At 42.4% G+C, this 15,923-nt stretch overlaps 2 protein-coding genes across 2 annotated transcripts in view; both read right to left on the bottom strand.

The window, feature by feature from the left end:
* Nucleotides 1-101: 101 nt before the first annotated feature.
* On the bottom strand, nucleotides 102-5,410 carry tmem254 (transmembrane protein 254). Its single transcript, XM_084093954.1, has 4 exons — nucleotides 5,214-5,410; nucleotides 2,060-2,163; nucleotides 986-1,045; nucleotides 102-753 (listed from the first exon to the last, which is right to left on the bottom strand). Exons 1-4 carry the CDS (start codon nucleotides 5,298-5,300, stop codon nucleotides 630-632), a joined length of 375 nt encoding a protein of 124 aa, XP_083950080.1. The 5' UTR covers nucleotides 5,301-5,410; the 3' UTR covers nucleotides 102-629.
* Nucleotides 5,411-5,761: 351 nt separating this feature from the next.
* srfb (serum response factor b) overlaps nucleotides 5,762-15,923 on the bottom strand; it is a 41,598-nt gene continuing 31,436 nt past the window's right edge. The window contains 4 exon segments of the mRNA XM_084093948.1: nucleotides 5,762-8,122; nucleotides 12,455-12,531; nucleotides 15,351-15,533; nucleotides 15,633-15,710. Of these exon segments, the coding sequence (XP_083950074.1) occupies nucleotides 8,045-8,122; nucleotides 12,455-12,531; nucleotides 15,351-15,533; nucleotides 15,633-15,710 (416 nt within the window). The 3' untranslated portion in view covers nucleotides 5,762-8,044.

Genomic DNA, 15,923 nt, shown 5'->3' with positions numbered 1-15,923 from the left:
AATATTGAAGTCGATCAGGGTCGAGTTCCTGTGAGAATCAGTTCTACAGTATTTTATGACTTTTATGAGTATTTTACTGTATATTGAGTGACAGACAAACACAAATTTCACATCAGTTTATTCTCCATCTCTTTAAAAAGACCCAGCGTTCTCCGAGCGACTCTGCAGATGTTGTTCATTACACACTCACTGAAGTCAGAAAAGTCAAATCATAATCAACCACCCCTTTAACACACACAACAAACACTGCAAATGTTATAAAGCATTTTTTCTGAAAAGAAATAATGCATTTTAAGGTACACTATAAATACCTTTATAATGCATTAACATAAAGGCTTTAAGTGAGGGTTAGTGTCGGCCCAGATCCGGCCCACATCTGGAACATGTGGATTCAGCGCGCACCGGATCTGGCCGACACGGAGTTAGCATGTTTACTGGATGTCCATAACACTCAATGTTCAGGTAAACACGCGTGTGTTGTGGTGTTTCTGAACCCGGATCATGTGGAAAAGGCCTCAGCGCTCGTGCTTTACTGTGGAAGATGAAGACCAGTGCATGCTGGGAGATGAAGACCAGTGCATGCTGGGAGATGAAGACCAGTGCATGCTGGGAGATGTGCCGTGTGTCGCTCACTGGCGCTTGGATCGGCCGTCGGGCTTGTACTTTAACAGAAGACCGAGAGACGCGAATCCAAAGAAGAAGGTCTGAACAAACCACAGCAGACGAGTGGACGAGCTGTCGATGCCTTTATCACTGCACAGACACACACACACACACACACACACACACACACAAGACTTATATACACAGACTCCTGTCATATAAAGTTAATGTAGTAACTCAGGTTTTGCATGTATTATCACAGTCAGTGTGAACATGATCTGCACTGCCACCCTGTGGCGGAACACGTGAACTGTCACACACACACACACACACACACACACACACACACACACACACACACACACACACACACACGTCTCACCTGCAGACCTTCAGCGCATACAGACCCTCGAGTGTATGGATGATCCATGTCAGATACCATCTGAAACACACGCGTAACATCATCAGACTCTGGCATTAATGATAATCGTGTCCTCTTCTGTAAAGGCTGATGATGCTTTAGAGGAGAATCAGTTGCAGAGTTTTTCATATTAACATAAATGTGTTTTTCATGAAAACATTATTGAACCCTCTGGAGCTTTTCGCGTGTCGGTCAAATGAACGGAATGTATTTTTATTTATTTAAATGAAATTAATGTACTATATTTTAGTTCGATGATGTTTTTGTATTTAATATTTTGTATTTTTAGGGGATTTTATGGGACTAAATTATATTTATGCTGTATTTATAATACATTTATTCACTTTTTGAGCATAGACCTGAAAATGTAATTTCCAAATTAAACTGTGGTAAATCTTCAACGCTTTAGAGCGACAGACTGAAGTTTGATCTCTTTTCGAAGACGACACTTGGCGGATTATTGCTGAAGTGAAAAAAGTTTAAAAATGTGAACTTAAAAAAAGCTACAGAATTTTACGTGTATTGTTATGAAAAATGGACAAAAATACTATTTAAAATTTTTATATGAAATATATATTTTCCAAAAACACGTTTTACTCTAAAACTGCAAGAAACTCAAAGCCATAAATCTAAACAAGTTGTGTTCCAGATTTGAGTTTGATATCTCAGTAACTGAGCTTTCAGTGAGATGTTGTTCGGCTGCAGTACCAAACGCTTCCACTAGAGGAAACTTTCACATTCATTTACAATGCGTAATTTCTGACCGCGAGGAGCTCAAGTGTGAATGTTTATTCAGGATCATTAAACCTGTTCCAATCATATCCAAGATTTTTTTTTGTGTTCACTTCAAACCTTTACCATGTTTCGTACCGTTCCGATGAAGTAAAAGCTTCTCTTAACTGAACCTCTGCTGAAGGGTGAAGGGCAACAGAGGGTTAAACACATTTTGCAGAATTACACAATCTTTCTATAATGTGAACTTATGATTAATGCGTGACGTGACGTGACGTGAGCGCTGGGTGTCGATCCACTCACCCGTAATACAGGACAGGATAATGATTGTCCACTAGATGCTTGGCGAGAGCGCCGAGAGGCCCGAGACTGCTGTACGGGACGCCCTGAGGCCAGAACACTGCCCACTGAAACACACAGCACAACACAACAACTGCTGAGAGTGTGTGTGTGTGTGTGTGTGTGTGTGTGTGAGAGAGAGAGTGTGTGTGTGTGTGTGTGAGGACCGAGACTGCTGTACGGGACGCCCTGAGGCCAGAACACTGCCCACTGAAACACACAACACAACACAACAACTGCTGAGAGTGTGTGTGTGTGTGTGTGTGTGTGTGTGTGAGAGAGAGTGTGTGTGTGTGTGTGTGAGGACCGAGACTGCTGTACGGGACGCCCTGAGGCCAGAACACTGCCCACTGAAACACACAACACAACACAACAACTGCTGAGAGTGTGTGTGTGTGTGTGTGTGTGAGAGAGTGTGTGTGTGTGTGTGTGAGAGAGAGAGTGTGTGTGTGTGTGTGTGAGGACCGAGACTGCTGTACGGGACGCCCTGAGGCCAGAACACTGCCCACTGAAACACACAACACAACACAACAACTGCTGAGAGTGTGTGTGTGTGTGTGTGTGTGTGTGAGAGAGAGTGTGTGTGTGTGTGTGTGTGAGGACCGAGACTGCTGTACGGGACGCCCTGAGGCCAGAACACTGCCCACTGAAACACACAACACAACAACTGCTGAGAGTGTGTGTGTGTGTGTGTGTGTGTGTGTGAGAGAGTGTGTGTGTGTGTGTGTGTGTGTGTGTGTGAGAGAGTGTGTGTGTGTGTGTGTTGGTTGCAGGTTCAGGAACCACTGTCATTACTGGAGATCGAGTGAGTTGTTGTTCTGGACATGTTGGCTCCAGAGACGAAGGTCAGCCGCATAATCGCTGGAGAAACGCTTCAGTCGATCTGGAGACGTGTGGAAAATTACTGTGTTCATCTGTTTCAGCCAATCAGAAACTGCAGCCTAGCTTAGACCTTGGTGTAGTAGGGTATAACTGATGTGTGTGTGTGTGTGTGTGTGTGTGTGTGTGTGTGTGTGTGTGTGTGTGTGTGTGTGTGTGTGAGAGTGTATAACTGCTGTGTGTCGGTGTGGTGTAGTAGGGTATAACTGATGTGTGTGTGTGTGTGTGTGGTGTAGGGTATAACTGATGTGTGTGTGTGTGTGTGTGTGTGTGTGAGTATAACTGCTGTGTGTCGGTGTGGTGTAGGGTATAACTGATGTGTGTGTGTGTGTGTGTGTAACTGCTGTGTGTCGGTGTGGTGTAGGGTATAACTGATGTGTGTGTGTGTGTGTGTGAGAGAGTGTGTGTGTGTGTGTGTTGGTTGCAGGTTCAGGAACCACTGTCATTACTGGAGATCGAGTGAGTTGTTGTTCTGGACATGTTGGCTCCAGAGATGAAGGTCAGCCGCATAATCGCTGGAGAAACGCTTCAGTCGATCTGGAGACGTGTGGAAAATTACTGTGTTCATCTGTTTCAGCCAATCAGAAACTGCAGCCTAGCTTAGACCTTGGTGTAGTAGGGTATAACTGATGTGTGTGTGTGTGTGTGTGGTGTAGGGTATAACTGATGTGTGTGTGTGTGTGTGGTGTAGGGTATAACTGATGTGTGTGTGTGTGTGTGTGTGTGGTGTAGGGTATAACTGATGTGTGTGTGTGTGTGTGGTGTAGGGTATAACTGATGTGTGTGTGTGTGTGTGTGGTGTAGGGTATAACTGGTGTGTGTGTGTGTGTGAGAGTGTATAACTGCTGTGTGTCGGTGTGTGTGGTGTAGGGTATAACTGATGTGTGTGTGTGTGTGTGTGTGTGTATAACTGCTGTGTGTCGGTGTGTGTGGTGTAGGGTATAACTGATGTGTGTGTGTGTGTGTGTATAACTGCTGTGTGTCAGTGTGGTGTAGGGTATAACTGATGTGTGTGTGTGTGTGTGTGTGTGTGTGTGTGTGTGTGTATAACTGCTGTGTGTGGGGTAGGGTATAACTGATGTGTGTGTGTGTGTGTGTGTATAACTGCTGTGTGTCGGTGTGTGTGGGGTAGGGTATAACTGATGTGTGTGTGTGTGTGTGTGTGTATAACTGCTGTGTGTCAGTGTGGTGTAGGGTATAACTGATGTGTGTGTGTGTGTGTGTGTGTGTGTGTGTGTGTGTGTGTGTGTGTGTGTGTATAACTGCTGTGTGTCGGTGTGGTGTAGGGTATACCTGATGTGTGTGTGTGTGTGTGTTCAGTAAAACTTTTCTTCAGTTGATTATAATCCTGACTCCGGGTCTTCTCCCAAACTTCTGGTCCTCGGGTCCTCAACCGTTTCCCTCTAACAACATCATTATCATTTTCCTGATTTTTTACTGTAGTCACCATGGTAATCTGGAGAGCGTCTGATCTAAAGGCCAGTGTGTGCAGATCCCAGATCAGTGTGAACCAGTGGAAGTGATCAGTCAGCTGTTCTGAAGCTCCAGTGAGATACACACACACACACACACACACACACACACTAACCTGACCCCTAAACCTACCCATCACACACAACTTTCTGCACTTTTACATTTTCAAAAAAAGTTTATTAATCAATTTTCCGCGTGAGGACCAGCAAAAAGTCCTCACAAAGTAGGGAATCAAGTTTTACTATTATTTTGGTCCTCAAAAGTACAGCAAAACACACACACACACACACACACACACACACACACACACACACAGGGTTGATCTGAGATGAGTGTAGCAAAGGTTATGATAAGAGCGCAGGACTTTAGTCAGAACATGTTGAGGTAAAGTTCACTAATAACCAGACCGTGTTTATTTACTCATCATCATCATCATGAGTTTGCATATTCTCATCATCAGAATCAAACTTTTCATTTCACTCTTTACTCAGTCATAAACACTACTTCGGGTTTCTGAAAACCTCAAGACTGACTGAATTTATTTATTAATGCAAAACAAAACAATATTTACAAATATAAACATACATACATACATATATATATATATTAATATATATACACACTTATTTTATTTATTTTTACAAAAATTGAGGGTTGTATTACATTTAAAGTAAAGTATATTATTCAATTTTAAAAGTATTACAGAATAAAAGTCTTTCATGATGATGAATGAATGAATGAATAATTCATTAAAGTTTCAACTTACCGTGTAAAACCCCAAAGAAACCGCGACGGTCACGATCCAGAACAGACTGGATCTCCTGAAATATGACGAGCTGTCACTCTTGGCCATGATGAAGATGAATATGATCAGTCAATAACTACTGACTAAACCACTGGAAACTGCACTAGTTTCTGCTCTCAGCAGCCCGTCAGTCACAGCACCGGAAGTGACGCAACACACGCGTCACATAATTAAAGTCCCGCATTCAGAAGATATACGTTTATGTTCTGCAATAATACAAATGAATGCAAATTAAAATGTCACTGGAGAATATTCTTAAAAATACATTTAGAAGATCCGAGTAGCCAACTGTGACATAATCTAATGTTAATGCAACAAAAATTACCACAAAAACAGAGAAAATAGAGGTTATGATCCAACACACTGTTTTGGATTCAATTATAAACAAAACTACATTTAATATTAGAATGTAAGAAGCATTTCATGTCCTAGTTTGAGTGCCATGCTATTTGTTTACCACAGTAAATTATAAATTCAGTGAACTTCATCATAAAAAAGGGGAAAAGGCGTGACAAGATCCATTTTTTATTACAAAAAGGTCTGTACATTTGCTGTGTCAGGAAAAAAACCCTTAAAAGCACACAATAATCCAAGTCTTACAACAAAATAATCAGTGTTATTCTCACACAATCTCTCAAATACTCTAAAACTAACTTCAAAAACATTTCAAACACACTCGCGCAGTGATCAGCTCTATGACGTCAGCATTACGTGCCATTCATGTAAAATTAGAAGAAAATAATTAAAATAAAAAAAGAGAGAAAAAAGACTTGAAAAACAAAAGGACACATCATTCAGCTGTCCTAAAATAATGACGTCCCAGATATCTCGTGACCTGAAGATCTGAATCGAGAAACTGATGAACGAGATGATTAAAACACTCACGAATCTGAAGTAAACAGCAGGACGACTTCCAGAGACACGTGACCGGAAACAGATACTAATGTGAATGAAAAATCAACTCTAGAAGAGCGTTTGAATATAATGAGAAAGTGATTGACAATATACTCTATATAACAGCAATCCTGTTTGATTGACAGGCAGTGACGTCACACAGTTCAGGCTTCAAAGAAAGAAGAAAAAAAAAAAAAGAAGGGATGGAGGGAAAAAACTCAAACCTCTTTCTCTCTTTTAATTGTATTTCTAGAGGCAATTTGGCACAATCATGTTATAAAAGAGAAAAAGAGTTTGAAAAAGTATTTCTCATCTTAACACTGTATAAATCAATATAATATATTTATATTACATTAATTTACATGGTGAGTCAAATATCTGATTTCATAAGCAAAACGTTACAATGTATACAAAATATCTATAAAAAACAACTGCATGCCATCGCACACACAGGCAAAACACATCTCAGATATTAAAAAACAGGCTATGTACAATTCCACACGTCTCGTCTTGTTTTCACAAAGGCCAAATGAGTTTTAACCAGCATCCCTCACACACACACACACACACACACACACACACACACTCTTTCGCAGAAGCCAGTGTTTGTCAGACGTGAAGAGCTGCGCTGATCACAACAGTGAAATCACACACACACACACACACACACACACACACACACACACACACACTAGAGCTGCTGTAAAGCCAAAACAATCTCTGTTACTTTAATTTCATATTATCACTGGAAAGCTGCTTTAAAACAATCTATATTGTTAAAAGCGCTAAATAAATGAAGGTGACTTGACACACACACACACACACACACACACACACACACACACACACACACACACACACTCACACACACTCACACACACACACACACTCTCTCTCTCTCACACACTCTCGAAGAATTTTATTAATTCGAATATAAATTGATCAATGAAAATATAGCCATTTGCTTCAGCAAGTAATTCTACTGTTATAAATGTGTGTGTGTGTGTGTGTGTGTGTGTGTGTGGTCACATATGAAGACATGAGATGATCTTGTGCTCAGCCATATAATGATATTTCATGAGATGAACTGAAGACTCTTTGTGATCTTTCTCATCATATGAGATATCAGTCATGTGATAAACAGAGATCTGCTGTTCTAGTGTGTGGTTTACATTAGAGGTGTGTATGAGGGTCACACACTCCTCCACTGGACTGTGTGAGAAACTGAAGTTACGGCTGTCAGAGAAAACGAACTGGAGTTATTCAGCAGAACGACTCGCTTTATCTGAGGAAAACCTGACATCAACACACGGGGACCCTGAGAGTGATCTTACACAGAAACGAAAGAAGCAACAAACAACACACACACACACTAACCCGACCCCTAAACCTACCCATCATACACACACACACACACACACACTAACCCGTCCACAGTGACACGAGTCCCCATGAGTGTGTTTGCATTCAGGTTTAAGACCCCACCGGGATAGAAAAACATGTAAACTTAGACTAACACTAACACACTTCTCTCTCTCTCACACACACACACACACACACACACACACACACTAACCCGACCCCTAAACCTACCCATCACACACACACACACACACACACTAACCCGTCCACAGTGACACGAGTCCCCATGAGTGTGTTTGCATTCAGGTTTAAGACCCCACCGGGATAGAAAAACATGTAAACTTAGACTAACACTAACACACTCTCTCTCTCTCACACACACACACACACACACACCTGGCTTCATCTCATTCATTGTGCTGCGGAGGGACTGATATCGTCCTGTAGAATCACACACACACACCAGTGACATACTGTATAAAGCTCAATCTCAGAAAGGCGTTAATAAATAGTGTCTTCAGTCTCTGCTTGTAAAGTCAGTTGCTCTTGGCGTCCAGATTGACGAGCTGAAGCTCCGAGAGGCTATTGGTGCCGCTGGACTGACCAATCACCATCTGAGGAGACACACACACACACACGTGGGTCAGTTCATCACACATGCACATCATCATCACACTCCAGGACCATCACAATCTATCATTAATCTGTCATCTGCACACACACACACAGGGCTGGACTGGGACAAAAAATCGGCCCTGGCATTTCGGCCCATTCTGGCCCACTACATGATATGATCATAAACACCACACATCTTTGCACGCCATTGAATATGTCCTATAACAACTCCTTTTCCTTAAAACCGCTAATGCCATGTAATGAGCGAGTAGGAACGAGCGAGAGTTAACAGATGAAATAAAACAAATTTTTTTTTTAATTTATTAAAACAATTTACTATAAAAAAATATATTTTTATCTCAATTGATTACATTCACTTATTCTCACCAAGAAAGTTATTTTGACAACTGTGTGTGAATTTATCTATTCGGGCGCAAAGAAGATGCAAAAGATAACTCACGCACTGTTTCATAGGCACGAAAACTAATCGAGTTATTTTTAATAGCAGTGAGATTGTGGCAGCACTGGTCTGATGTACATGCCATTTAGATCAGTGAGCGGTGGCCTATTACAGCTGCAGTTTCTTGCGGTGTCCGTCTCACCTCGGCAGTCACGCCCGCCCTGCTGACTTCACTGAAGTTTTTTGCCGGCCTTCCAGCAAATAATTCATTTATTTTCACACATTTGGTGGCCTCTGCCTCAAGTGCTTGTGGTTTTTTTTCTTTCTTTTTTTTTCTCAACTTATCGGCCCCTCCTTTACGTTTAGAGATTTTGTTGACTATCGTTGCACATCATCACATCAGTAGGCTATTCGCTGCAGTTGTAAAGCGGCCGCTTTGCAAGTCTATAACTTGATTCTGATTGGCCAATGCTCAGTGAACATGTCACATGTGCTCATCACACGTTTAACCTTCCTGTCAGTCTCGCAGCTCGCATCAGCTTCATGCGGCCGATGAGAGACACATAAGCCCAGAATTGGACTATACAACAATATATTACGAATATATTGACGATTAATAATTATTTAAAAACAAAATACATCACGCACCGGCCCACCGGGAATCTCCCGGTAGTCCCGATGGCCAGTACATGCCTGCACACACACACACACACACACACACAGCTCATGTGTGACTGACGTCGACTGGAACCTCTAAACAGAGTGATTTCAAACACTTCCAGTTCCAGTTCTTCCGATCCTTTCGTCCGACACTGACATACACATCTGATCATGTAATTCTGTAATTCTTGAACTGAAAATGCAACTTTTAATGACTTCTGCAGTTTCAAAATTATCCCCCCCCCCTGAACAGAATCCCTCAGAACAGCGCAGATCTGCGGATCAGGGGTCGTCTCTAATCAAGGGCTTCATTATCTGCACCAGGTGTGCTAGAGCTAGAACACACGACACATCTGAACTGACGAGGTTTGATGAGCGTCACGTTTGACTGCAAGTTAGAAATACGAGTTAGGAGAAGATTTCATCGCCCTTCATAAACAAGGCACAGGATACAGAAAGATAGCGAAGACACTAAATGTTCCTAGAGTTGGAAGCAGAGTTCGCAGGTTCAGAGTTAAGGGAACAGTGGTTACTCTCCCTGGACGGCAGAAGGAGGAAGCGATCAGCAGTTCTTATAACCCTCGAGAGACAGAAGAGCTGATCTGGTGGCCACAGACTCTGAGGGATCAGCTCGTACGAGAGAGCTCCAGCACTACACCACTACTGACACAAACACACAAGAAGTGCTCAAGATCATGTAAATGAGCCACGGAAGTTTTGGGATTCTGTTCTGTGGAGCGATGAAACTAAACTGGAGCTGTTGGTCCCTCTGGATCAGCGGTGTGTCTGGAGGAGGGATGAAGCGTACGCTGTGAAGAACTCGGTCTACAGTTCAGCATGAGGAGCTCGTGATGCTCTCGGCTGATGTATATCCTCCGGCTCTGGAAACCTGCAGCGTGAGGAGGGAGAGATGGAGTCACTGAAGTATCAGGAGATCCTGGGAGGATTCAGTGAGGAAGATGAAGCTCGGACCTCCAACAGGACAATGATCCCAAGCATTCCTCAGAGTCCAGCGAGGCTTGGTTGCAGAAGAAGTCCTGGGAGACACAGTGGCATCACAGTCTCCTGACTCGAACCCCATAGAACATCTCTGGTGGGATTTGAAGAAGGCCAAGAATATTCCTGAACTGGAGGTGTTGCTCATGAGGAACGGGCTCAGATCCCTCAGACACAGAAGCTGAGTCTGGTTATACACCTCGTCTACAGCAGAAGGCAGTGCTAAAGATGCTTGCCATGAAGGGGGTGAATCATTTTGAGACTGCAGAAGTCATTAAAAGTTGCATATTCAGTTCAATTTGGGGAAACCACTTGAAACACTTGTTGTGTTGAGCTATTTTAATTACTTTAGTTTGATTTGTTCATTGCAAACTGCTGAAAGGCTGTACATTTTGCCAATAAACCTGATTTGCAATGGGGGTTGAATAATTTCGATTGCAACTATATATATATATACACACACACACACACACACACACACACGTATATAATTTAAATTACATTTTAATCTGATGAAAAATGTGTATTAATCACAACAAATATGAATTTAAAGAAACCCATTCTTAAAGTTGCAATGCATTCTGGGATTCTACTCCAGAATTTGAATTTGCTTAAAATAAGATCAGCATGAGGTCAGCGTCTACAGTAAAGCCCTGCATTTCAGCCCGAGCCCGACGGCCCCGACTTTTTTACGCCCCTAGGGCCGGGCTTCGGGCCAATTTTCACGTCATAGTTCACATGCGGGCCGGGCCTCGGGCCTTTTTTGGGTTATCCTTCTTTTTATATTTTTAGACATTAATTAAAAAAAATATGAGAGTTGACGTCGACGATAGAAAAACAACCATAGAAAGACATTTAATAACCTCATAACTTTCATAATCTTATAATTACACTGACATATGATTGACATGACAGTCGCACGCACACACACACACACACACACACACACACAGAGGGTTTCCCGTCAGCGGAACCCACGATTCACCTCATGTGCAAATAATGGAGAATATTAAGAGAAAAATCGCGAGTGACAGAAGAGAGGACTGGGTTACACTCTTCCACTGTGGATGCTATTCTTTTTCTCCACGATGCTCTGAGAGACTGTTCTAACTTTTCGTTTGATTGGACTTTATTTTCGTTTAACTGTGGGAAACTACTGGAAAAAAGAATGGCCATGTTCTGTGGTGCATTTCTGAGGTAAGATAACCTGCAAGTTTGTTTTTGATTTATTTAATTTAATTTGTTTAGATTGACTATTGTTCATTTCGTTTGCGAGCGCTGTTGCGAGCAGCCTGAGCCTCAGTATTTCAAAACATTTTACTCACTGTGGTTTAATAAATAAACATTAAACTAACTGTCTGTGTGATATGCTTGAAGTGTTTTATATCTATGGATTTTATTGTAGCTAAGTAAAGTATTAGCGTTGATTTGAGAGGCTAAATTGATCAAACATGTTTTACTCGCTGTTGGCTCGGCTTGCTTGGTCGTCATTTTTTTTTTTTTTTTTTTAAATGCTCCAAACATTTGTCTAAATTAACTTAATAAAGAAATGAAAAGAAAAGAAACATAACTAACAAAACGGACATATTTTAATGGCAGTCTGCCGCTGTGAAAAAAAAAAAAAAAAAAAAACGGGCTCGGGTCGGACTCGGGCTGATAATTCTGATGAGCTGTCGGACACGGGCCGGGCTCGGGCCTAGATTTGAGGCCCGTGCAGGGCTCTAGTCTACAGTTTGGAAAATCTAACGGTTAATTTTGCCAATTCATAAATCAGATTTCCATGTGCAGATGAAGAATAACTTGGTCATTTATTTGTATCACTTCAAAACACGAGTGAAAGTGAAATCTCGAAGCAAAAGCAAACCTATTATTCTGTTTCTGAGTGTGTTAGGGTGTAAATAGACACCCTATAAATTAGGTTATAAAGATCCGTTTGACCATTAACTTTTAAATGCATCATCATCATTATGCATTAATATGAGGAGAGTCTCAGATCAACATTTCTCTCTGATACAGTAGGAAACTGAATTAATCAAATGTGGAGGATTTTAACTGTGCAAGATGATTGACAGGCCAGTTTACAGTGACTAATACTTTTAGGGCGTAGTGTAAGTAGGAGAACTGAGACGCAGCATCAGTGTGTGTGCAGGACTGAAGTGCTCATGCATCATCACAGCGCCCCCTGCAGGCCACGGTGCATTAGTGCAGTGAGATGCATGCTGGGTAACGAGAGAATATTGAGAGTTTCACTTGTGAAGTGTTGATCTTGCCGTACTGGATGAAGCTGCACCGCTGAGACGGGAATCTGAACCGTTCCAGGAGGAGCCGTGAGGAACACCTGAGGAACACCACCTGAACACACACACACACACAAACTTGTTTTTATATCTCAGTAAGTTGGACTAACGCTATATTCTTCTAGAAACAAACTTTGTTGCTTTATTTTCGACATACACACACACTCTATCTCTCTCTCACACACACACACACACACACACACACACACACACACACACACACTCTCTCTCTCTCAAACAAACACAAACACACACACACACTCTCTCTCTATCTCTCTCTCACACAAACAAACACACACACACACACACACACACACTCTATCTCTCTCAAACAAACACAAACACACACACACACACTCTCTCTCTCTCACACACACACACTCTCTATCTCTCTCTCACACAAACAAACACACATACACACACACACACACACACACACACTCTATCTCTCTCTCACACAAACAAACACACACATACTCACTGAATATTTTTATGATCATGTTATTGTGTTTGTGTATTTTACACCACATGATAATGGTAAAATCATCACAGAAATGACAGTTCTTTTCATTCGGTTATAACTTGTCAATTCAAAGATTAATTTTAAACAATACTACACTTTAACATTTTGAACTGATTCTAATTAATCTCTGTGATAATTTCACCATTATCGTGAGGTCATTTATTTATTTTGTTCACCATGAAGCTCATCATTTTATTATATGTATCAAACTAAAACCTGTTCTGGCCAGTGCAGGGGTTTGTGGGATTTAAGAGTGAACTGCTGGATATTAAAGACCTGTAGGGGGCAGTGTAGTGCAGCTCATCTGAGCTTAACAAGCAGCAGCTGTGTGTGTGTGTGTGTGTGTGTGTGTGTGTGTGTGTGTGTGTGTGTGTGTGTGTGTGTGTGTGTGTGTGTGTGTGTGTGTGTGTGAGAGAGAGTCGTGGAGTCCTCCTGTGAAGCGTTTGATCTGCTGCTTATTGCTGAACTCAAACATCATCTGTAATTCTCATGCGTGTTTCCACCTGGCATTAAAACCTCAAGAAGCTTTTATAACAAGTTTTACGACAGTGATATCAAATGCTCATCGATGCTGAGTTTCAGGTACTGTGCGTTTCAGTGAGAAGTGTCTTCAGAGAATGATCTCACAAAGGTCCTGTACACCAGAGAGATCAGACGCTACACACACCATGTGGACTACTGCACTGTACACTACTGCACTGTACACTACTGCACTGTACACTACTGCACTGTACACTACTGCACTGTACACTACTGCACTGTACACTACTGCACTGTACACTACTGCACTGTACACTACTGCACTGTACACTACTGCACTGTACACTACTGCACTGTACACTACTGCACTGTACACTACTGCACTATACACTACTGCACTATACACTACTGCACTATACACTACTGCACTGTACACTACTGCACTGTACACTACTGCACTGTACACTACTGCACTGTACACTACTGCACTATACACTACTGCACTGTACACTACTGCACTGTACACTACTGCACTGTACACTACTGCACTGTACACTACTGCACTGTACACTACTGCACTGTACACTACTGCACTGTACACTACTGCACTGTACACTACTGCACTTACTGCACTGTACACTACTGCACTGTACACTACTGCACTGTACACTACTGCACTGTACACTACTGCACTATACACTACTGCACTATACACTACTGCACTATACACTACTGCACTGTACACTACTGCACTGTACACTACTGCACTGTACACTACTGCACTGTACACTACTGCACTATACACTACTGCACTGTACACTACTGCACTGTACACTACTGCACTGTACACTACTGCACTGTACACTACTGCACTGTACACTACTGCACTGTACACTACTGCACTGTACACTACTGCACTGTACACTACTGCACTTACTGCACTGTACACTACTGCACTGTACACTACTGCACTGTACACTACTGCACTGTACACTACTGCACTATACACTACTGCACTGTACACTACTGCACTGTACACTACTGCACTGTACACTACTGCACTGTACACTACTGCACTACCGCTTTTTGACATTTTCTGCAATAAAAAAACATTATTGTGATTACACTGTCTGTCTGGTACACTTGTCTTATAGACTGTATGTTTGTGTTTGTGTGGGTGGGTGTGTGTGTGTGGGTGTGTGTGTGTGAAGGCAATGTTTCCTGTACCCTTAGAACAGGTTTAATCTATAACAATGTGCTGATTCGTTTTAATCTGTTTGATTATTTAAAAAAATTGATTCCTAATGAAATTTGACTTGTAATGTGGAATCAAATAAAGTATATAAAATGTGTGTGTGTGTGTGTGTGAGAGAGAGATTTTTGATTCAATTGAATGCAGTTTATTGCAATAATTGTGTTTACATACAATATTACCAAAACATTTAACAAAACAAATAATGGCAAGTACTGTAAAAAATATAAAGAAGTATACAATGTATAAAAGATAACAATTGTGTTTTGTGACTGGGCTGGATAAGGCTCAGGTGTGGCTGTGTTCTGGTTTAAGGCTGAGAATCAGTATTCTGTCTCAGGTCAGGGCCAGCTGTGGTGATCAGATGCAGGAGGGTCTGGATAAAAGCTGGAGTTGATATGGTTTATTAATGGCTGAGCCGTGGGCTAGTGTTGGGCCGCGTGTGGTCCACGTCTTCAGTCCGGATCTGGGCCGCTACAGGCCCGTCACTCTCTGCGGTGTGTGGGCCGAGGAGAGGGGTTCTGAGGAACGGAGCTGGGCCAGATAAAATCTGTCTGTCTGTCTCACATACTCACTCACTCTCACACACACACACACACACACACACACACACACTCACCCGTGTCCTGCGTCTGGGCGTGAGACACCGGCCCCTGTGAGAAGGCGTTGAGCACCAGACCTCCGTCTGCCAGCGTGGGACCCGACGCGTACATCACCGTGTGTGAGCTGGGATACATCATGTGACCCGCCATGGAGGTGGGCACTGACGTCGTGACGATGGTTGCCGGGAGACTGACCGTGGCTGAGAGAGAGAGAGAGAGAGAGAGAGAGAGAGTCACACACACACACACACTGAGCAGCAGGTGGCGCCGTCACACACACACAGATGATGAAGGTTCACCTGTGGTCACTGTGTTCATCTCTGGACTGCTGTCAGTGCTGCTCGACTGGACCTGGATCTGCTGCGGCATCGGCCCGCCTGACACACACACACGCACACACACACACACACGTCACATGAGCTGCTCATTTCCTGCAGCTCTGCAAGCAAACCAGATACTGATCAAACCGGACGTGTGTTTCACCAAACTAGAGATCAAACACCAGAACGAACGACATTCATCTGATCCGCTCATGTCAATCTCGTTAACATCACTCTAATAAACACGGGATTAGAGAATAATTACTAACA

This window comes from Abramis brama, assembly GCF_963993115.1.
Source record: "Abramis brama genome assembly, chromosome: 19".
In the NCBI taxonomy this organism is placed as follows: Eukaryota; Metazoa; Chordata; class Actinopteri; order Cypriniformes; family Leuciscidae; genus Abramis; species Abramis brama.
This window is presented reverse-complemented; position numbering and strand designations above follow the sequence as displayed.

What these genes read in the sequence shown, in the direction of transcription:
- tmem254 (XM_084093954.1), bottom strand. Translation starts at nt 5,300, where the DNA reads ATGGCCAAGAGTGACAGCTCGTCATATTTCAGGAGATCCAGTCTGTTC. An exon ending in TTTCTTTGGGGTTTTACACG is followed by an intron (nt 2,164 to 5,213) that starts GTAAGTTGAAAC and finishes TGTGTGTTTCAG; the next exon opens with TGGGCAGTGTTCTGGCCTCA. An exon ending in TATCCTGTCCTGTATTACGG is followed by an intron (nt 1,046 to 2,059) that starts GTGAGTGGATCG and finishes CGTGTGTTTCAG; the next exon opens with ATGGTATCTGACATGGATCA.